General features: G+C 34.0%; 1 protein-coding gene across 4 annotated transcripts in view; it reads left to right on the top strand.

Moving 5' to 3' along the window:
* Positions 1-22,828, top strand: part of SNX2 (sorting nexin 2) — a 61,087-nt gene extending 38,259 nt beyond the window's left edge. For 2 of the 4 annotated variants that reach the window (XM_011987778.1, XM_011987779.1), the window contains exons 8-15: positions 4,749-4,824; positions 5,765-5,878; positions 6,132-6,225; positions 7,969-8,174; positions 15,230-15,373; positions 16,547-16,627; positions 16,743-16,814; positions 18,761-22,828. In XM_011987778.1, the coding sequence (XP_011843168.1) occupies positions 4,749-4,824; positions 5,765-5,878; positions 6,132-6,225; positions 7,969-8,174; positions 15,230-15,373; positions 16,547-16,627; positions 16,743-16,814; positions 18,761-18,811 (838 nt within the window). In that variant the 3' untranslated portion in view covers positions 18,812-22,828. Of the gene's footprint in view, positions 1-4,748; positions 4,825-5,764; positions 5,879-6,131; positions 6,226-7,968; positions 8,175-15,229; positions 15,374-15,808; positions 15,821-16,546; positions 16,628-16,742; positions 16,815-18,760 lie in introns of all 4 variants that reach the window. The other 2 variants (XM_011987777.1, XM_011987781.1) reach the window with 2 other exon arrangements.
* The last annotated feature ends 368 nt before the right edge of the window (positions 22,829-23,196 follow it).

Here is a 23,196-nt window from a genome sequence, read left to right as displayed (position 1 = left end):
TTACCCATTTGATCTCATATCCTCCGTGATCACTCACTCTGCTTTAGGCCAGACTAACCTTTTTGCTGCTTCTCAAACACCCTCGGCATTTTCCTATCTTAGAGTCTTTTCAACTGCCTGCTCCCTCTGCCTAGAATTCTTTGTTCCTAGGTATCTGAATAGCATTCCTTGTTCAAGTTCATATGTTCAAATAACACCTTTCAAGTGAAGCCTGTTTCAGTCACTGACTTTCTTCTGACCTATTATATTTATTGCCACCAACCACGTCTTAAATACTTGGTGATATTTACCCCATTGTTCTGTCTTTTTTTCCCATAGCTTTTGCCATCTTGTCACATACTTTATCATTTGTATGTTTATTATGTTTATAGTTTATTGTCTATCTTGTACTAAAATGTAAGCTTCACCAGGGAAGGAATCTTAGTCTCTTGCTCACTGATGTCTTCCAGGTACTCAAAACTGTACTTAATAGGTAGTAAGAGCTCAGTAAGTATTTGTTGAATGAACAAGTGAATGTCATCCAAGTCCCAGGCTCTTTCTACCTTTTTATTCTCCCATTGTGTGCACTTGTGTTTTAGTTTCAAGCAAGATAAATATTTGTAACTCTGTTGCTTTCAAGCATTTTATATAACCTACTTTGTTTTGTTTTGTTTCTGGTAAGTAAATAAGAATTTGAAAGCCTTGAGTGATTTTTCATCAGTAACTTGAAGTAAACTTGAAGAACAATTACTGAGCACCTCTTATTGGATGGTATTGATCAATTCCATTTCTGTTTCTTTTCAGTGTTTCAATTTCTCCCTATACCTCTTTTCCTGTCTTCTTCCTACACTCATTTACCCTTTTTGTCCTGTGTCTTTCCTTTATATTACAACCATCTCTGGTCTTAATTCCGAGTTGGCGTATGTTTATAAATATTTATTGTTTTAAAATCCATTTTATAGTTCTGTTCTTAATTTCAACATTATATAAGCTTATATATATATAAAAGCATATTTATGTATGCATTTCTTAGTTTTTAGTTTATATTTTTAGTTTATATATGTTTAGTTTATGTTTCTAGTTAACATTTTTAGTTATATATGTTATATATATAAACGAAAAAATACATATATAAACTAAATATAAACAATATATAAACTAAAAAATACTAAACTAAAAAAATATATAAACTAAAAAAATACATACATGTATATTTTAGTATATGTATTTAGTATATGTATTTAGCTTTATTTCATGTTGCCTTTGAGAAGGAAGGTTTTACCCCCTTTTTCTGGAATATCGTTTTTCAAAATTGATTCTTCAGAATGCTAATACGTGGTAGAATGAAAAAGATCTATAGTCAATTGAGTTTTGTTAACATAGGGTTTAACAGAGTTCAACTAGGGTTATTTTCTGTAGGAGTTCTCACAACACTTAAGAAAATGCTGTTTGATACTAATTTTAAAAGACAGGAATATGTATATATTTCAAACTTTCTTGATGTGGAATCAGTCTTTTTCATGGAATAGTACGTGAGACTAGTATTCTACAGTCTTTTTCATGGAATAGTACGTGAGACTAGTATTCTACAGAACTCACTTTGGAAAGCTGTTTTAGAATATAAATGATACAAGGTATTTCCACTTAGGTTTGAAATATTAGAATATTTTTTTCTTTTCTTCTTTTTTTTCTTTTTTTCTGAGATGGAGTCTCTCTCTGTCACCCGGGCTGGAGTGCAATGGCGCAATCTCGGCTCACTGCAACCTCCGTCTCCTGGGTTCAAGCGATTCTCCTACCTCAGGCTCCTGAGTAGCTCGGACTATAGGTGCATGCCACCACCCCTGGCTAATTTTTGTATTTTTACTAGAGATGGGGTTTTAGGCTGGTCTCGAACTCCTTACCTGTGATCCACCTGCCAAAGTGCAGGGATTACAGGCATGAGCCACCTCACCCAGCCGGAATATTTCTTAGAGGTTAAGTACTAGATGTTTTGTCTTTCTTGGGTTTTTGTTTGTTTTTTACAAGTATCTGAGTTCCTGCTATTACCTAGCTGTGGTATGCACTGAGATGAGCAACTTATGCAAACTGCCTTCAAGTAGTACTCAGTCTAAAAAACTAAATAACTTATCTGATATATTGTGACAGAACTTCAGTGTTAAAATTGTAAGTCAAATTCAAGTGGGGAAATACCAACATTTCTCAAATCTACAGGGTTAATGTTCTTGCTGCATCCGTTTTTTTGGCTTCATAATATAGGCAGCAAAAACTTTTAAACCATAGCATAGGTTATATTGCAGATATCTGTTAAATGATCTGGATCTAGTATAATGACTTCTTATGTGGACTACTGACTTAAAATGAAGTTTAGTATGCTGTATATTTTATTTAAATATATAAAAACAGAAGTTAACATTTTGATACTGATAAAATAGTGATTTTAATCAATGTATAGTATGTGACTTTAGAGAAGATTATCCTTTTTTGGAAACATTAATTTTAGGCATATTTTATAATTTTATAAAAAGGTAGAAGAAATTACTGACTACATTTATTCTAAAGAAATAAATGTGTTATTAATTGTGAGTAAAAATATTATAACTGAAATATTACTGCATATAGTTATTAACTTGGGGAAAGATAGCAGTTGTTTTTAATGGGATTAGATGAATAATTGAGAATCATCAAATAGTTGACCTTATTTCCTTTTATGAAGTCATGATTGGTAATTTATTATGGGTGACAGGCACATGTGAGCTTTTCTAATAAAGGGGAAATTGATTTCATAGTGATGTTTCTCACTTTTTCATTTTTATTCATTTTACGTGGTATTCATTTATTTGATTTAATATGGTGTCATATTTAGATAAGATATTTACCAAAAACAGCAAAGCCTTAAAAATAGAAATATTGAATAAATACCTTTGAAGAGGTATGGGGAAATTTTTTTTTCTTTTTTTATTATACTTTAAGTTCTAGGGTACATGTGCACAATGTGCAGGTTTGTTACATATGTATACATGTGCCATGTTGGTGTGCTGCACCCATTAACTCGTCATTTACATTAGGTATATCTCCTAATGCTATCCCTCACCCCACCCACCCCTCAGTAGGCCCCAGTGTGTGATGTTCCCCTTCCTGTGTCCAAGTGTCCTCATTGTTCCTACCTATGAGTGAGAACATGTGGTGTTTGGTTTTCTGTTCTTGCGATAGTTTGCTGAGAATGATGGTTTCCAGCTGCATCCATGTCCCTACAAAGTACATGAACTCATCTTTTTTTATGGCTGCATAGTATTCTGTGGTGTATATGTGCCACATTTTCTTAATCCAGTCTGTCATTGATGGGCATTTGGGTTGGTTCCAAGTCTTTGCTATTGTGAATAGTGCCGCAAAAAACATACGTGTGCATGTGTCTTTATAGCAGCACAATTTATAATCCTTTGGGTATATACCCAGTAGTGGGATGGCTGGGTCAAATGATATTTCTAGTTCTAGATCCTTGAGAAATCAACACACTGTCTTCCACAGTGGTTGAACTAGTTGACAGTCCCACCAACAGTGTAAAAGTGTTCCTATTTCTCCACATCCTCTCCAGCACCTGTTGTTTCCTGACTTTTTAATGATTGCCATTCTAACTGGTGTGAGTTGGTATCTCATTGTGGTCTTGATTTGCATTTCTCTGATGGCTAGTGATGATGAGCATTTTTTCACGTGTCTATTGACTGCATAAATGTCTTCTTTTGAGAAGTGTCTGTTCATATCCTTTGCCCACTTTTTGATGGGGTTGTTTGTTTTTTTCTTGTAAATTTGAGTTCTTTGTAGGTTCTGGATATTGGCCCTTTGTCAGATGAGTAGATTGCACAAATTTTCTCCCATTCTGTAGTTGCCTGTTCACTCTGATGGTAGTTTCTTTTGCTGTACAGAAGCTCTTTAGTTTAATTAGATCCCATTTGTCAATTTTGGCTTTTGTTGCCATTGCTTTTGGTGTTTTAGACATGAAGTCCTTGCCCATGCCTATGTCCTGAATGGTATTCCCTAGGTTTTCTTCTAGGGTTTTTATGGTTTTAGGTCTAACATTTAAGTCTCTAATCCATCTTGAATTAGTTTTTGTATAAGGTGTAAGGAAGGGATCCAGTTTCAGCTTTTTACTTATGGCTAGCCAGTTTTCCCAGCACCATTTATTAAATAGGGAATCCTTTCCCCATTTCTTGTTTGAGGTATGGGGAAAATATTGAAGAAAATTTAGTTCTTGTCAAGTGAGGACTCAAGCTAATTGTGATCATTTAAATATGCTGACATGCAAAAAAATTGGTATACTCTTCCCCATTTTGGTGATAATAGCAATTTAAAACTTGGTTGAGTGGAATATATATAGTAATAATAATATGTTTCTTAGGACTCTAAAATTATAGTTGAGAATGTAATGACTCCATCTAAAGATAAAATTATTCAACAAACTCACATGCCCCTTTACAACATTAATGCTTTGCAATGAGAAGTTTGGTAAGTTATTTATCCTCTCCCACTCCCACCCCTTGCCATTTTTCTTTTTACATAATTATGAAAACTGGATAGTATATCAATTTTCAAAAGATGAACAAAAACCTTTTTAATTATTAAATTGCTGTAGGATTCTAAGTAATTACAGTGAGATCAGACTAATAGGAAGTAGTGAGGACACCTTTTTTCCTAGTATTTCTATTTTTTATCATTTTGTTGAAATACAATTCAAGATGCTACTGATAAAGGAGCAATTTTACTCTTAAATCTAGGTATCTTCAAAGAACAGTAAAACATCCAACTTTACTACAGGATCCTGATTTAAGGCAGTTCTTGGAAAGTTCAGAGGTATTATTTCTGTATTAAATTTTTGTATATGAATGTTATCATTATTTGTCATTGTAATTTATATGACTATATATATAGTAAATAATTGGGTCAATAGATGGAATAAAGCAATTATTATTATTTTTTTCCTTAGTGCTTTAATTACCCTGCTAAATTAGTAGCAAAATATCTTTGCTTTGATACTTGTAGGATGATTAGTCCCTTTCTTGAACACTTAAAATAAGATTTAAGAGAGTGGTTTGTAAGTAGTCTAACTCTGAATGCCCTAAGTTGTTCCTCAGGCATCATGTTGAAATAAGTTTATTCAGACTTCATTTTAGAGAAAGAGAAAGTTGAATGTGTGTTTGCTTGTCTACATTTTGGTATCCTTATTAAGGTTTTGAAATGCAAATTTGTGACTTGAAAGAGCCTAAATTATAACCATGATGCTCTTTATGTCTGAAATGTTTGGTATAATTTTGGCTTCTAAGAACAATTTGAGTTCTAGTTTGAGTTTTTTTCTTTAATTTACTTGAGTTGCAGAATTTTTTAAAAACTCAAAATCACACAATGCTAACTGAGCATAAGGAGATTTTTCTCAAGACTTTCTTCTTTCCTTATAAACAGTTTATTTCTGTTAGCAAACAGGTGGCCAGTGTTAGGGTACTTGGCAATTTCTTAATATATTTTGACAAACAGGGTGTTTGTTCCATCTAAATGTAAACGTGCAGAAGAAAAGCAAATGGAAAGTCTATTTTTTAAGTTTTCCTTTGAGAATGTACAAGTAGTATATTTGAGAAATTAGATCTCACTACTGAAATGTATGAGAGTGAAGAAAATACAACCTCCTTTTTTAAATTTGTTGGGGGCGGGTGGGAAGGAGGGGGGATCACTTTTGTGCCCAGTTAAACCTCCAGGCTTTTAACCGGTTTGTTTGCCCTTATTTGTCATTCAATTCCAGCTGCCTAGAGCAGTTAATACACAGGCTCTGAGTGGAGCAGGAATATTGAGGATGGTGAACAAGGCTGCCGACGCTGTCAACAAAATGACAATCAAGATGAATGAATCGGATGCAGTAAGAGCTGATTTTTCGACTTGAATAATGAGATGAATTAATGAGCCCAACAATTGCATTTTAAAGCTGTACAAGTGGAAAATAGGATATTAATTTGCTTATTGAGTTTAGTTCTCAGCCACATCAGTTGGCCACCATGGTTATACATGGTTAATTTGTTGCTTTAAAACAAGGAATGTAGCTTGTTATTGGTAACCTAATTTACAATGGTTTGTTCTTCCTAAATTAGCTCCATTTTTCATTTTTTTCTTAGTGGTTTGAAGAAAAGCAGCAGCAATTTGAGAATCTGGATCAGCAACTTAGGAAACTTCATGCCAGTGTTGAAGCCTTGGTCTGTCATAGAAAAGGTTTGTTTGCCTTATTACTTATGTGGTTAGCACCATAAAACTAACGAAAATATTTTATTTAAATTTTATGAAAATAAATATGCTGAAGTCATTGCAGAAGAGAGAAAACAATCGTTTTAAGACAATATTTTCTAGTTCTACTTTATTATTTAAAATTTTTTGTTCTATTTTGATTTAATATCTAGTTTGGAAGTAGAAAAATAACGAGCTTAGAAAACTGTTAACTGGTACAAATGTGAGCTAAAAAAAGAACAAAGAAAACTATATTTGAATTTTGGATTAAAACTTGGTCACTTGATTAACTTTTTGTTAAGTATAGTTACAGTTAAATGAATGAAGATGTCTTATCAATTAGTAACTGATTATAATAAAAAATTTGAGGTTTGAAAATTGCTTTTTGAAAATTTTTTGGGAAATATTTGTTTTGTGCCTCTATTTCCTGTTATGCCCTTTGAAGTATTTTCTTCATTTTTGAACTACAATATTGACAGATCTGGGGGTTTTGCTGAAAATTCCTAGAAAATTTGAGTTGTAATATTTTAATTCACAATGAAATTATAGTTTTTTTGGTTTATTTTTAAAGAATCCAACAATGTAAATATCAATTGTCCAAGATATTTAATAAGCAAATAATATGTAACATTACCAGCAATACATTTTATTAAAATAATTATAGAAACTTACTAATAAATTTATTATTGAAAGTAGTTTGTAATAGCTTTTGCCATTTGAATTATATATCTCTTAGGGAATGGGCTCTTTTGGAGAACTTTACATAATGTAGAGCAACAGAGCAATTTCCAGGCAATGTAATTGTTAGTCATTGACAGTGTTCAGTCTGTAAACATCTACTTTTCTTTATTTGAAATATCTGAAATGATCACATTCTAAATCTTTTTAGAAATTCTAATATTTTACTGAGATTGTTGCACAACAAAGGAAAAAAAAATAAAATTTATGTTAATTATGTATATAATTTAACTTCGCTCCTGTTAGCTAAATAATATTCTCATTAAAAATTATAAACGTTATTTTCAATGACAAATATTTAAAGGCCAGAAATGTGGTATAAATCAATTGTGAGTATTGCCAGTTCCTCTCATATTAAAAATGTATTTCATTTTTAGGAATGGACAGAGAAACAGTGAACATTGTGGGAGAAAAAACAGGAGGCAGATTTTTTTTTTTTTTTGAGACGGGGTCTCGCTCTGTCGCCCAGGCTGGAGTGCAGTGGCCGGATCTCAGCTCACTGCAAGCTCTGCCTCCGGGGTTCACGCCATTCTCCTGCCTCAGCCTCCCGAGTAGCTGGGACTACAGGCGCCCGCCACCTCGCCCGGCTAGTTTTTTTTTTTGTATTTTTAGTAGAGACGGGGTTTCACTGTGTTAGCCAGGATGGTCTCTATCTCCTGACCTCGTGATCCGCCCGTCTCGGACTCCCAAAGTGCTGGGATTAGAGGCTTGAGCCACCGCGCCCGGCCCAGATTTTTATATTAAATAATTTAAACATAGTTCATCCCTTTGGAATATAAGCAGTGATTTGTCCGTGTTTTCAGTAGATCTCCGAGCACTTGGCATTTATGCCTGAGGCATTTTAATGACTAATTGTTTCATGTTAATTAATTTAAAATATTATTTGAGCAACTTGTGAATAAGTAAAATTTAGAGAAAAGTGGAAAAATCAATACAATATTTTAAAATTTTGCTAGCAAACACTAAAAGTGCATACTGTTTTTTAAATTTCAGAACTTTCAGCCAACACAGCTGCCTTTGCTAAAAGTGCTGCCATGTTAGGTAATTCTGAGGATCATACTGCTTTATCTAGAGCTTTGTCTCAGCTTGCAGAGGTTGAGGAGAAGATAGACCAGTTACATCAAGAACAAGCTTTTGCTGATTTTTATATGTTTTCAGAACTACTTAGTGACTACATTCGACTTATTGCTGCAGTGAAAGTAAGCCCTTTCTTGTATTCTTCTCACTTGTGTGCTTTAAAAAGTATTTTGTCTCTTATTAGTTATGTGTTTAAATGTCTAAATTCCTCCTATACTAGCAATAATAAAGTGGTTTCAAGGTAATTATACATAACTTAATACTTTCTTCCCTATAACTTGCACAGTACAATAGATAGAATTAATGTTTTTAACAGGTCTAAGGAATGACAGATAAGATAGAAAACATACATTTACTTACGTATTTGCTTATACAAGTTTGGAACTAACTAATAGCATTTATTTGCTCATTCTAGCACTAACTGAAACTACTCACTGGACTCTATTGTCATTAGTAAAGCTGACTGTGTAATAAATAGGATAAAACTAGAAACGATTATTGCAGTGAATATGTTTAATGGGGGCTTTTTCATGTATTTGGATATAATCAGACTTTGTATCTTCAAATGTATAGTCACCATGTGTTTATAGATGAGATGGGACTAGATTAGATCATAAATTGTGTTACTGAATGGTAATACTTAAATATAATAGTGCAATTTCTGAATAGTTGAGAAAGTGATCCAGTTAGCAAAAATTAGTATTCTACAGATATCTGCAGTATTCAGACAGTTAAACTGAACTGAACGTTACTCAGTGTATCATGTTTCAGAAGATACTTTAAGAGTCTTTGAATTTTTGTTATGGATATTAACAACATGGGGTTTGGTGGGTACTGGGTGTTTACCTTTTACCTTGAATTTAAACATCTAGAAAGTTGGCCGGGCGCGGTGGTTCAGGTCTGTAATCCCAGCACTTTGGGAGGCCGAGGCGGGTGGATCATGAGGTCGGGAGATCGAGACCATCCTGGCTAACACGGTGAAACCCTGTCTCTACTAAAAATACAAAAAGTTAGCCGGGCGTGGTGATGGGCACCTGTAGTCCCAGCTACTCGGGAGGCTGAGCCAGGAGAATGGCGTGAACCCCAGAGGCGGAGCTTGCAGCGAGCTGAGATCGTGTCACTGCACTCCAGCCTGGGCGACAAAGCGAGACTCCGTCTCAAAAAAAAAAAAAAAAAATCTAGAAAGTTAATGAGATCTTGTTCCTTTCTTATGCAAAATTTTTTCAGCTAAAGTCTGTGATCAAGTTAGTACTCATCTAGAGTGAGCATATTTATTGATCTAGAGTGAGCATATTGATAGTTCTGTTCTCAAGCTACTGGTGACATTTATTACTAGAGCATTCTTAGCACTTCAGAATGGTGCTTTCTTTTATTTGGTAAAATTACCAATTTTACTGTTTTAAATGTTGTTCCTTATGCTGTTGGTGATTAATTTTTCAGTATTTAGAAATGTTAATATAGATAGCAGTTGTCAGAGTATATATGCTTCATTATATACAGGCAGCTTGTGATATACAGAGATCCAGTTTACAGATTTGTGCCGCCTACTCTCACTTCTTACCAGAGCGCCCAATAGCATGAGAGCTGTTGTAAAAAAGTGTGACACTTCCAACAAACCTGTGGGTCAAAAAAGGGGAATTGGGCAGTGTCTGTAAGAATACATATCTGGGACGGGCGCTGTGGCTCACACCTGTAATACCAGCACTTTGGGAGGCTGAGGCAGGCGGATCATGAGGTCAGGAGATCGAGACCACCCTGGCCAACGTGGTGAAACCCCGGCTCTACTAAAAATACAAAAATTAGCTGGACATGGTGGCGTATGCCTGTAATCCTAGCTACTCAGGAGGCTGAGGCAGGAGAATCACTTGAACCGGGGAGTCAGAGGTTGCAGTGAGCCAGGAGCGCGCCTTTGCACTCTAGCCTGGCGACAGAGAGAGACTCCATCTCAAAAAAAAAAAAAAAAAAAAAAAAAAAGAAGAATGCATATCTGCTAATAAGAGCTAGCCTGGAAAAAGACCCCCTGGCAGTGATGGCCTGCCTGTATAATGGATATTGATCCCTCAAAAACAGCTTTCCTCATACCCTAAGTCTTTTTGCTATGTTATTATATTTCCTGAAATTATAGTTATATTCATGTTTTCCAAAATACTTTCTATAGAACACTGGCACCAAAAGATGGATTACAGTTAGCTAAGTTTTGTATATGGTATCCCTGTTTGCAAGATTCAGAATGCATTTTAAAAGCTCAGAACTGGTTAGGAGTGAAAAAGAAAACAAATTTTAATCCAGAGGCTTCTAAATTCATTTGAACAAGAATTATTTTCCAACAAATGTCTATTTACATATATGGAACACATTTGTGGAAATACTGAATTAATGATTTCATTGACTGAAAGAGTTAAAGAGTTGTGGTCAATTTGCCTTCAGGTAAATTAAGCTCTTTAAGATTGGTTTCTACTGAAACCTAGCCCAGATCAACTGCACAAAGGAATTGAGATATTATGGAATGGGGTGACAGGTAATTTTTACAGTTTTTGTTTTTGTCATATTCTTTGTTTTGAACTAATTCACTTGTATTTGAAAAAATAATGCACATACATGATAGTTTTAATAGCCCAGCAAGGTAAGTTTCCTTGCAGAACTACGACCTGCAGTCTCTGACCTCAGTCATAAACTGTTAGGTTCTTGTGTGTCTTTACAGAATTAGCTATGCATGTACATGAAGCTAATTCTCTCCCCTCTGTCCATTTATTCCTTCCATCCCCTTCTCTCCCTCCCTTCCTCTCTCAAAAAGGAATATACTGTGTTTAGTGTTCTTTGTCTGCTTTTTACACCCACTCCACTTAATAGAACAGTCTCCCTATCAATGTAGGTAGATGTCTTTTTAACGGTTGTATAGCATTCCATCATATAACATTTAGATACACCTTGAATTATAGTCTAGTCTTTTAAAAAATCAAGTATTTTGATAAGTCTTTGGACATAAAGATTCTATAAGTAGGATTGCTGACCAAAGGGTATATGCATTTTAAATTTCAATAAGTATTGCCAAATTACTGTTCAAAAAGATTTTGCTTTGTACCCTAACCTACCTAAACCTACACGTTTCTTCTTACTACCACCCAAGAATGAAGGTTTTTTTTTTAATATAAGTTGTCATTTACTTAGTGTGAATCAAGACATCTTTACAAATGATAAGCCATTTTACATTTCTTTTTCTTTCTTTTCTCTTTTTTTGAGATGGAGTCTTGCTTTGTCGCCGAGCTAGAGTGCAGTGGCGCGATCTTGGCTCACTACAACCTCCGCCTCCTAGGTTCAAGCAGTTCTGCCTCAGCCTTCTGAGTAGCTGGGACTGTAGGTGTGTGCCACCACAGCCAGCTAATTATTGTAGTTTTTGTAGAGACGGGGTTTCACCTTGCCAGGATGGTCTCCATCTCTTGACCTCGTGATCCACTCACCTCGGCCTCCCAAAGCGCTGGAATTATAGGCATGAGCCACCGCACGCGGCCCTACATTTCTTTTTCTATGAATGAACTGTTAATGTCCTTTGCCCAGTTTTTGTTTGCTTATTATCTATTTCGAATAGCTGCTTAATATTAATTAACCTTTGGTTTTATCCATATCGAGTGTACCTTTCTGATGACAATTCTTCAAATTAGGAGTACTTTGGGGATTAATATAGAGCCATTGTTGGGATCAAAGAACATCAGAAATTGGAACACCAAAGAAAAAGCTAAATTTTACACATTTCGAAATATTGCCTAAGCCTGGCGTTGTGTCAGGAAACTCCTGTTTTCCTCTTTTGTGTAGTACGTGGTCTCTGAAATTTAGAACTATAAGTTTTGGCTGTATCCTTACAAGCATTGTCATGTATTGGGCTTCTTTGAACCACTAGAGTAGGGTCAGAGATTGAGGGCAATAGTTCTTAATGTTTTTAGCACTAGAACTTTTCATAAATAATTTTTGTAGGGGATCCCAATTTATAAAACATATTAAAGAAAAATTTTAACTAAAAGATGGGTTCCCCAAGGGGTTTAAACGCTTTGTTGTTTGTCTATAGATACTCAGCACCTCTTCAGAACTCCATGAAGCTGGGCAGCATATTTTTAGATTAACTGAATTATAATATGATAATTAAAATTGTAGCTTCAAATTTCCTGATGGGCCAAAAAAACTGTTAGACATCTGGAATCTTGTCTGATTGAGAGCAGCTTGCATACAAATGTATGCCATAAATTAGCAGAGGAATGGAGGTCCTAAATGGATGATCCCTGTAAACTTATCCCTCTTATAATGGTTCTACTAGAGTGGATTAGTATCTTGACATGCAAAGGGAAACATTGTTATGATTTAATTGGTTTAATATAGCATTGTTAGAAATTTGACTGGTGCTGGTTCTTTTTTTCTTTTATTTTCTGTTATTTTGTTACAAAGGTAAGAAAACAAATGAAGAAAAAGTTAATTTGTATATTTAAGATCAATTGTTTTTTCCTGAAATAACCTGACTTTAGTAGTCTTACTTTTATCATAGCTCCTACATCTGTACCACAATAAACATGTCCTGTTCTGGAATACTATAAGATAATAAATTGGACAGGGATGAAATCAGTTTAGATTTAGCATATCAATGCAAGGCCAGTTGATATACATTGAGAACTTAAGCCAATATTGAATTAAAGGGCATGTACATTAACTTTTTCCTTGTATTGGTACATATTTTGAGGAATCAAATTGTTACTGAACAGAGGAATTTATAAATGAAGAAAAGATAAGACCCTGTTCCCCTAAAGCAAGACTAGGCCTAAAATCTTACATTACTTTTTGGTTAGTCGTGTGTATGTGTGTTTGTGTGTGTGTGTGTGTGTGAGGTGAGAGAGATTGTCTTAAATCAAGCCTTTCCAACATGCGGCCGAGGACAGCTTTGAATGCGGCCCAACACAAATTCACAAACTGTCATACATGGCTGAGCGCAGAGGCTCACGCCTGTAATCCCAGCACTTTGGGAGGCTGAGGCGGGCGGATCACAAGGTCAAGAGATCGAGACCATCCTGATTAACACGTTGAAACCCCATCTCTACTAAAAATAAAATAAAAATAAATTAGCTAGGCATAGTGGCGGGCGCCTGTAGTCCCAGCTACTCTGGAGGCTGAGGCAGGAGAATGGCGTGAACTTGCAGTGGGCTGAGGCGGAGTTCCCAGTGAGCTGAGATCGCGCCTCTGCACTCCAGCCTGGGCGACAGAGCGAGACTCTGTCTCAAAAAATCCCTGTGAGAAAGCTAAACTGTGAGGGAGGGGAGGTGGGGCCCGTCTGGTCAAAAAAAAAAAAAAAAAAAAATCTCGTGACTTTTTTTTTTTTAGCTCATCGCTTAGTGATAGTATATTTTATGTGTGGCCAAAGATAATTATTCTTCTGGTGTGGCCCAGGAAAGCCAAAGAATTGAACACTGTTGTTTTAAATGGTAGTAACTTTTTCTGAATCTATTCATGTTAGATGTGTTACTTTTGGATTTTAGCCTAACTTAATTTGACTAAAGCAAAGTTAATTTATAATAAGGGATGTTTTAGGGAAAATGTGGTACTTTAAATATAAGAAAAGCAGACAAAGGGGACAGTAAGATTCACTTAATGTAAGCAAAAGTATCCGAGAAGACACATACAGCAAAGTGGATTTAAATACCCATAGATAAGGTACTTTGATTGCTAGTTTGCCATGGATATCTGTTGTCCTAGTTAATTTAAAATGTTCACGATCTTTAAGAATTCTTTTGGAAAAATACTTTGGTTTCTGGTTGACTGGATTTTTAAATGCTATTATCACATTTTAAAAAATTGCCATATGATATAAATGCTGTCTAATTATACATTTTTTCCATAATACTAAGCTATTCTTTACACTTTTAATAGAAAGCTTAACAGTTAACTACATTTCCGTGTGTATGTTATTTAGAAGTAATCCATAATGGCTGTGCCTACTGATTATTAAGCATCCACTAGGTTAAGACACTATGCAATAATATACTTCTCATGTTATTTCTAATCCATAAATGTAAACATCACTTCCCACCTTTTATATTTGGTAGCATTACAGCTTGGAGAAGTTCAGTGAATTTACTTGTGGTCTTAGAGTGACAAAACTAAAATTAGAACCAAATTTGATTTTCTCCAAAGCCTGCTTTTTAAAAATACACTAACTACATATTTTTCTCTTCAGCAGATCCCTAAAGGAACATGTATTTTTACTACTTCATGGTTCAAAAAGTTTTTTATTTGTAATAAATTAAAATAACTTGGGTTTAGTGCTTCCTGGTTCACCCAATTAATGTTTACTTCATGAATGTTTGATTAGTAATTACTAAAATAATTTTAATATTTCTCTAACATGAAGCCAGAAAGGGGATTCTTAGTGGGTTCTCCCATCCTATCCATCATTTTTCTCATGAGACTTCCAATTAATTTGCCCATATTTCATTTATTTTCTCTATTCACTTACTCTTGCCTCTGCCAGACTCCTTGAGAGAAGTCATGGATTTGGTTGACTTACTATATTAGGATCTTTTTGTCTATTTCTTTAGTTCTGCAGTGTATATATAAAAATATATATATAGTCCTCTTTTCATCTTTTGCCCTTTTCATCTTGTATAAGACTGTCTTTTTATTCATTTTGTTATATTTTACTTTTTGATTGCTTTGCCTTTTTTAATTTGCTATGGTAATTTCTTCTACCACATATGTTATGAGTTTTTCTCATTTTGTCTTTTCAATTTCAGACATGTTTCTAATACTTAATATGCTTTTGATATTATTTAACGGGAAAATTTCCAGTGTAGGTATGACACTAGCATTTTCCTATTAAAGACATCTTTCTTCGAAGAGTAAAACGCTGTTATAAATCTTATAAACCACACTAGCCTAAAGGCTAGTGATGAAATGGGTTTTGAATGTAGTTTTTATTCTGAACATGTTTCATGCAGTGACAGGGTTTTTTTTTTTTGTTTTAAGCAAATGAATATGGAGATTATTTTCTTTGATATTGGCATACTTACTTTCAGTATCTTAGTATATTAGAATAGGACTTAAATACTTGGTTTTATTGCTTTCAGTATGATAACACTTCTAGTGTTATGAAAGTATTTTAAATGTTACTCTTACTTAATAGCATTATGTTATTCACTTATAGGGTGTGTTTGACCATCGAATGAAGTGCTGGCAGAAATGGGAAGATGCTCAAATTACTTTGCTCAAAAAACGTGAAGCTGAAGCAAAAATGATGGTTGCTAACAAACCAGATAAAATACAGCAAGCTAAAAATGAAATCAGAGAGGTGATTACTAAATGCTTTATCTCTTAAGTTTTTCATGAGTCATTCATATATACATAATTTTTCATAATTTTTTTCTAAACCATTCAACACGTAGCTATTTTTGCATATTTTTATGAACTGTGAGAATTACTTCAACATTTTGATCATTATTAAAATCTCCAGAGCCCTTTGTTACTTATGGAATGGATAAAGAAGCATACAAGGGAAACAGCTAAAATTAACCTTTACTTTAATAATTACACATTTATTATTAGATGGTTAATTTTATTTCAGATTATTATTTTCTGTCTAAAAATGGTTTTGGAGCTAGATCTCTCCCACATTTAACTGTCCAGGCAACATTATCCCCCATATATATGTATTATATATGGTATTTTAGTGAATTTGTATAAGTTTATTATAATTTATACACTTTTCTTACCATGCTTCAATAAGGAAATTGAAGAGGTAGGACAACCTTTATATTACTAACAATAAATGTACCTGCCCTTTGAAGAGTATGTACCAGTGTTTTGGTTACACAGTGGGAAAAATATCATTTCATTGCTTAAATCTTCAGTTATTTTAGTTGTTTCATTGTTCACTAATCACAACATTTTGTTGTTTTTGTACTGAATTTAATATTTATTGATGGTCTTCAGTAGAACATAATTCCACATTTTTTTCCAATCTGATCATTTTACCATTACAAAAATGTTTTTAAAATGTTTATCATGTAATTTTCCTAATTTAAAGTATTTCCATCAGCATATAAATTTTGATGAACACATATCCTTGGATTTAACAGTATTGATATATTCTGAAATAATTACTGATATAAAAAAGTAATTAAGAAAATTACACTGTAACACTGATAATTTATTTTGTGGTGAATTTTATGCCCAAAATCTTTCCTCTTAGTTATATTTAATTAAGCTTTGGATATTGTAGTTTGTTAAGTACAATATTGAAATATCTTAATATTGAGCAAATCTGTGGAATATTAATGGAAATTAAGCTAACATGCATTTCTATTGGTTGAAAGTTATACAATTTCTGTTGATGCTAAATTGTGCTTTGCCAATATTGAGCTTTCTCAGAATTTTCAGGTATTGTGATTAAGTGAGCAGTCATGACAGTACTATACTTTTTTTTGAGATAAGCGTAAAATATTTCTTTGTTTGTTTTTATTAGTGGGAGGCGAAAGTGCAACAAGGGGAAAGAGATTTTGAACAGATATCTAAAACGATTCGAAAAGAAGTGGGAAGATTTGAGGCATGTATAATAATTTTGCATTTATCTTAACAACATGGTCACATTTTGCTGCAATTTTGTGGTAAAGTTGAATTTAGCTTTCTACTAACAGACTTTTAAAAATGTACTTCAACAGAAAGAACGAGTGAAGGATTTTAAAACCGTTATCATCAAGTACTTAGAATCACTAGTTCAAACACAACAACAGGTAAGCCATTTTTGTTTATAACTTAAACTTATAGAAGTTGTTTTTGGTATACTTCCTTATTTTAAAAGGATGATTAATGAACTGGGCTTTTAAACTCAAGAATAAGAAATGGAAGACAGAAAGCCAGTGATGGTAAAGGATAAAAGGGTAAACTCATTGGAAACTATCTCGGTTTTTTGGGGGTTTTTTTTGCCTCTGCTTAACACTAAGGCAGAGATCGACTTTTCCCAATTTTAGGCCATCAGAAACCTCATGGGCAAGTTTCCCCTTTCACTGTCTTTCTAGTTTGTTTTCTTTGTTGGTTAGACCTGTTGGAGTAAATTCTCATAAGTTCTTCTCTTCTATAACAAATAGAACTTAAACTAAACAGTTTTTCAGAATTAAAAAAAAACTGTACTGTTTTCTTTTTGCTTTATTTTGTTTGGGGTTGGTGGTGGTTGAATGCTGCAAGTGGCATTTGTCTACTTTACCATGGATTTTAATGGTATATTAAATAAAAAGATAATCGCAGAAAATTTTCCTGTATATTTTAATGTAAATTAGAGTAACAGGTCAAGTAATTCAATATCTTGAATAGAATTTTTCTTCCAGTTTTAAAACATGTGGATCTAGAATGTCACTTGTGTAAAATATAATAGGTTGTTTTTGAATTAAGTGGTATGATATCTTCAAATTGTCTTTAACTTTTATTTAAATAGTTCATAAAGTTAAATTTTTAAAAATGTGAAAATAAGTCATATAACCTTGTTTTTAAAGGAATTGTTTTAAACATGACTTCAGTTTATATTTCAGTCTGTTCTCTGGACTATTAAAGGAAGACTGACAGCTAGTTCTATCCAGTCGTTTTTTTTTTCTTGTTCAATATTTTCTTTTCTTCCTCCTTATATTCCATTTTTCTTGTCTAGCAATAACGTAAACTATCAATGTGCTCTGAATTGGGAAATCTTATCACTTTATGCTGGAAAAGGTCATTGAAGTTGTATTATTTAATATATGGTAACACTGTTCTGATAAAATTTTGCATAAAATAAAAAATTGTACATTAAAAGAACTCTATTATTTTACATCAAAAATGAAAGTAGCCAGGAGTAATTAATGTTTTAAATAATTTATATATGAACTATATTGACGGACTTTAGATAAGGAAATTAAAATGATTCCTTTAGGAACTGGGCATTGGCTGGGCGCGGCTCATGCCTATAATCTCAGCACTTTGGGAGGCTGAGGCGGGTGGATCACCTGAGGTCAGGAGTTTGAGACCAGCCTGGCCAACATGGAGAAACCCCGTCTTTACTAAAAATACAAAAAAATTAGCTGGGCGTGGTGGCGCGTCTGTAATCCCAGCTACTCAGGAGGCTGAGGCAGGGAATTGCTTAAACTGGGAGGTGGAGGTTGCAGTGAGGCGAGGTCATGTCATTGCACTCCAGTCTGGGCAACAAGAGCGAAACTCCGCCTCAAGAAAACAATTTTAAAAACCCAGACATTAGTAAATATTAGTCATTGTTAGTTAGCTATTTGTATAGTTTTTTTATGTTTTTTTTTCTTTTTTTCCTTTTTTTTTTTTTTTTTTTTGAGACGGAGTCTCGCTCTGTTGTCCAGGTTGGAGTGCAGTGGTGTGATCTTGGCTCACTGCAACCTCTGCCTCCTGGGTTCAAGTGATTCTCCTACCTCAGCCTCCCGAGTAGCTGGGATTACAGGTACGCGCCACATTGCCAGGCTAATTTTTGTATTTTTAGTAGAGATGGGGTTTTACCATGTTGGCCAGGCTGGTCTCAAACTCCTGAACTCAGGTGATCCATCCACCTCAGCCTCCCAAAGTGCTGGGATTACAGGTGTGAGCCACCCCACCCGACCTATGTAGATTTTTGTTAATGCTGTACAGGATATATGCATATAAATGACAAAAAGGTAATGAGAATAACTTTTATTTTAATTTTCATTCACAGCTGATAAAATACTGGGAAGCATTCCTACCTGAAGCCAAAGCCATTGCCTAGCAATAAGATTATTGCTGTTAAGAAGACTGTCGATGTTGTTCCAGTTATGTTGAATTCCACAGTGAAATCATTTAAAACCATCTAAATAAACCACTATATATTTTATGAATTACATGTGGTTTTATATATATATACACACACATACACACACACTCCGACATTTTATTACAAGCTGCATGTCCTGACCCTCTTTGAATTAAGTGGACTGTGGCATGACATTCTGCAATACTTTGCTGAATTGAACACTATTGTGTCTTAAATACTTGCACTAAATAGTGCACTGCAAGACCAGAAAATTTTACAATATTTTTTTCTTTACAATATGTTCTGTAGTATGTTTACCCTCTTTATGAAGTGAATTATCAATGCTTTGAATAATGTTCACTTATACATTCCTGTACAGAAATTATGATTTTGTGATTACAGTAATAAAATGATATTCCTTGTGATATATTAGTAACAAATTATTTGGGTATTTAAACATACTAGTAACCTTTTCAAAGCATTTTTAATAGGAAGAAACTTTTTATTCTAGATGTATATAGGTAATGCTATGATTCCTTAATTATTTTAATTGACAAAGCTGAACTCATTAAATGACTAAATGAAGCTTAAGTTTTCTTATGAAACCATCATAAATCAAAGAACATTTGTCTCTTGATTGTCTTGGGTAAAGAACAGAATAATTGTCTTTGCTTGTTTTTAACTATTTCTATTACAAGTGCCCAATTTAAGAATTAGGAAAAAAATGTATTTATATACTTTTACAAGTCCCATGGATTTTGTTCATCTTCTCGTTATCTTCAGAATCTAGTACTTTGCATATATTTAATTTATTCTTGTCTTTTGTTTTATTTCTTTTAAACTAAAAGTCTATCATCTGTGCTCACAGTTGACAAGGAATGGTACCATGTTAAAATATACCATGACTTGATGAATAAGCAAGCACAACACAAAGCAAATTTGAAGTAAAGTGAAATTTAGTTTGCCTTGGGCAATGTTTTTATCCATTCTGTATGCTACTTAGACAGCTGTTATCTAATCCTTAATGCTGATGAAAATTTAAGTTATGGCTGGGTGTGGTGGCTCATGCCTGTAATCCCAGCACTTTGAGAGGCTGAGGTGGGTGGATCACCTGAGGTCAGGAGTTCAAGACCAGCCTGGCCAACATGGTGAAACCCCGTCTCTACTAAAAATATAAAAATTCACCAGGCGTTGTGGGGCGTGCTTGTAGTCCCAGCTACTCGGGAGGCTGAGGCAGGAGAATCACTTGAACCAGGAAGGCAGAGGTTGCAGTGAGCCAAGATCATGCCATTGTACTCCAGACTGGGCAACAAGAGTGAAACTCCATCTCAAAAAAAAAAATTATGACTGGTGTCAGAGCTATTTTTGTTTTTTAAAAAATATTCTTACAAACACCCCTCTTCTTGAGCTTAACCACCACATCTCCCTTCCATAGGAACAAGATACGGTATGTGTAACTAAATCCTCTCTAGGGAGTCACTGGATACAATTTATATATCAAAGTATTCTTAGCATGTGTTTGCTTCTACTTTAGTTGAAGTGTTAAGCCTTCTATAGGTGTTATTCATATTTATACTCCCAGACCCCAGAAGAGTGGCTGATACATTATAGGTTTAAATAATAAAGGCTTGATGGGCCAGCCACAGTGGCTCACATGCCTGTAGTCCCAGCTTCTTGGGAGGCTGAGGCAGGAGGATCTCTTGAGCCCAGGAGTTTGAGGCTGTAGTACACTATGATCATGTCTGTGAATACCCACTGCCCTACAGCCAGCCTGGACAACATAGTAAGACTTGTCTCTAAAAAAAAATTTAAGACTTGAAAAAGTTTGCTCTTCTAAGAAGAAACTGAAGCAGAAATAGTACAATCGTCTTTTGTTGCTTCTGGGAATACTTTTGAGAAATGAATAATTCATAGTAATATATATCAGATGCTATCTTGTTGCTCCATTAATATTGAGCAAAAGATAGGCTTACCAGGAGTAGTTTCACTAGAATGATGTCCTAGTGTTTTATCCACAGTTATATTACTTACAAAGGTATAATTTACACATGGGATAGTTATTCAAGTTACTAAAATCTTCCATTCAGATGTGGTACATTAGAATATTCAGTACCACCAAGTAAAATAATAAATATTTTCAGCCTTGATTAAACTCTATATTCCATTCCAGACTTCTATTTCCCTTGCCCACATTTACTAAAAGATGAGTGTGCTGGAAATTTCAAGTATTATATGAGCCTCTGATACTTACCAGTATTTAAACAGGATTTAATTATTTCAACACTCTACCCATCAATCTTCATTTCTCCTTTTCCGATATCTAAAATGCTTTCATCCCAAATAAATAAAACAACATTAATAGTGCTAATAATATAATCTTTTCATTGGATCTGAATTTATTTTTTTTTTGTTTTTTAATGAGATCAAAAGTTGAAGGATGAAGGCAGCATAATGTGAAACAGGCTGAACGTGGGATCAACATACATTTGTGCAGTCTTATTTCATTTAGTAGCTGTATGACTTTGGGCATATCACTAAAATAAAACAAGTACATAAAACTCTTGATTCCTGAAGTGCCTTTCTACTTTAAAATACTTTGTTTAAAATATCAAACTTCAGTATAAATACTATGTTGGAAAACAATTCTAATCAAAGAACTTCTATTAAGTAAAGACAAAATGTATGTAAAAATATGACTTCTAACACATAGATTTCCTTGATTGTATTTTCTATTGAACTATTTTCAAGTATTCAGCTTGTTTTATACAGATATAGTAATCTCAAAATACCTTTGTTTCATTGTTGCTACTTTTTTTCTTTAGATCTAGTAAAGTTTTCCACGTTCATTGTATTAATGTTGGTGCAAAAGTAATTGCGTCCTTTGTCATTGTATAAATTGTTTTATAAATGGCTTTATTAAAAAGCCTTTTAACATAATCAGCTTTCTTTAAAGGAGGAAGTCAGATGAACAGAGAAGGAAAGTTATATTCCTTTACAAATGCTCTTAATGTCTAAGGGAATTATAGAGACTTCCATTATTCTGCCTTAAATAAAGGATGTTACTTCAGTTTTCTTGTCATGGCTCCCTGCATGGGCAGTCATGTTAACAAGAGTCAGGGGGATAGCAGATATTCCATAATAGTGACTGCAGATAGGCCAAAGTCATTTTGTTTTAAAGGAAGGGAGGTCGCTGGTAGTTAGGTGGGAAAATAACACCTGTAAAAACGAAGTCCAAGTAACTGGCTCAGGGACTTTGGAGGCATTTTCATATCATATTCACTAGTAAAGAAGCATGTAGATTATATGCGTGAGTGACATAGTCTGTTTCAAACTATTAGACAATAGAATCACCCACCCTCCCCCTGACACACACTTCCTTACGTAAAATCAGAATCAAATAATTATCATTCCTAACCCTCAGAGTGAAGGATTTGGTTTCATGTAACAATGAAAGTAGATCATGGGTCAGACATGGAAATAGCAATAAAAGGGAATTACAAGATAAATGTGAGTAATAGTTCATTTTCCTGCATTTGTGATCAGGGCCATGAAGAGAGGTCATGGTAATCTGTGGAGAAGGTCCTTAAGAGCATAGAACAATATAAATATAATGTGAGCCATATATATAATTTTAAAATTTTCTACAGCCAAAATTTAAAAAGTAAAAAGAATTTTAATAATCCAGTAGCTCCAAAATGTTATTTTAATATATAATCTAATATATTGAAGTTACAAGATATTTTACATTCTTTTTTGATTATCTGATGTATATTTTACACTTACATCACATCTCCATTCAGACCGGCTACAAATTGATCAATTGTCACATGTGGCTGACTAGTGGCTATGATAGTGGACAGCATAGGTTTAGACAATGCATATTCAACTATTCAACTTGTTTTATATTGATAAATCTCAAAATGCCTTTCTTTCATTGTTGGTACTCTCTTTTATTATCTAGATACAATAAAGTGTTTTCCAAGTTTCATTGTACAAATGAGATGAGTTTACTGTGGAAATGAAAATGGAGAGTAAGTCCAACAGCTAGTTTATCTATCATCCTGAACCCAGTGACGAAATCAAAGCTGAATAAAAGGGACTCCTAGTTGTTGCTCTCAAGGACAGGTATAATTTAGATGCAAGACTTTGTAACATAATGTTTTGCAAGTAGTGGATGTTCAATATCTACAATAAATGAATTGTAGTACTGTATTGCTTGAAGGAAGTTTATAACCTGTCTAGAACAACTTTCTCAATTTTACAACTAAACTAGGAGATCCAGGGCTTAAATCATGATTGAACTGATTATTATTGTTAAATCTCTGTGTGAACCATATGTGAACATTCTTTGAAAATGTATG

The sequence above is a fragment of the Mandrillus leucophaeus genome, unplaced genomic scaffold, assembly GCF_000951045.1.
Source record: "Mandrillus leucophaeus isolate KB7577 unplaced genomic scaffold, Mleu.le_1.0 Scaffold316, whole genome shotgun sequence".
Classification (NCBI taxonomy): domain Eukaryota; kingdom Metazoa; phylum Chordata; class Mammalia; order Primates; family Cercopithecidae; genus Mandrillus; species Mandrillus leucophaeus.
This window is presented reverse-complemented; position numbering and strand designations above follow the sequence as displayed.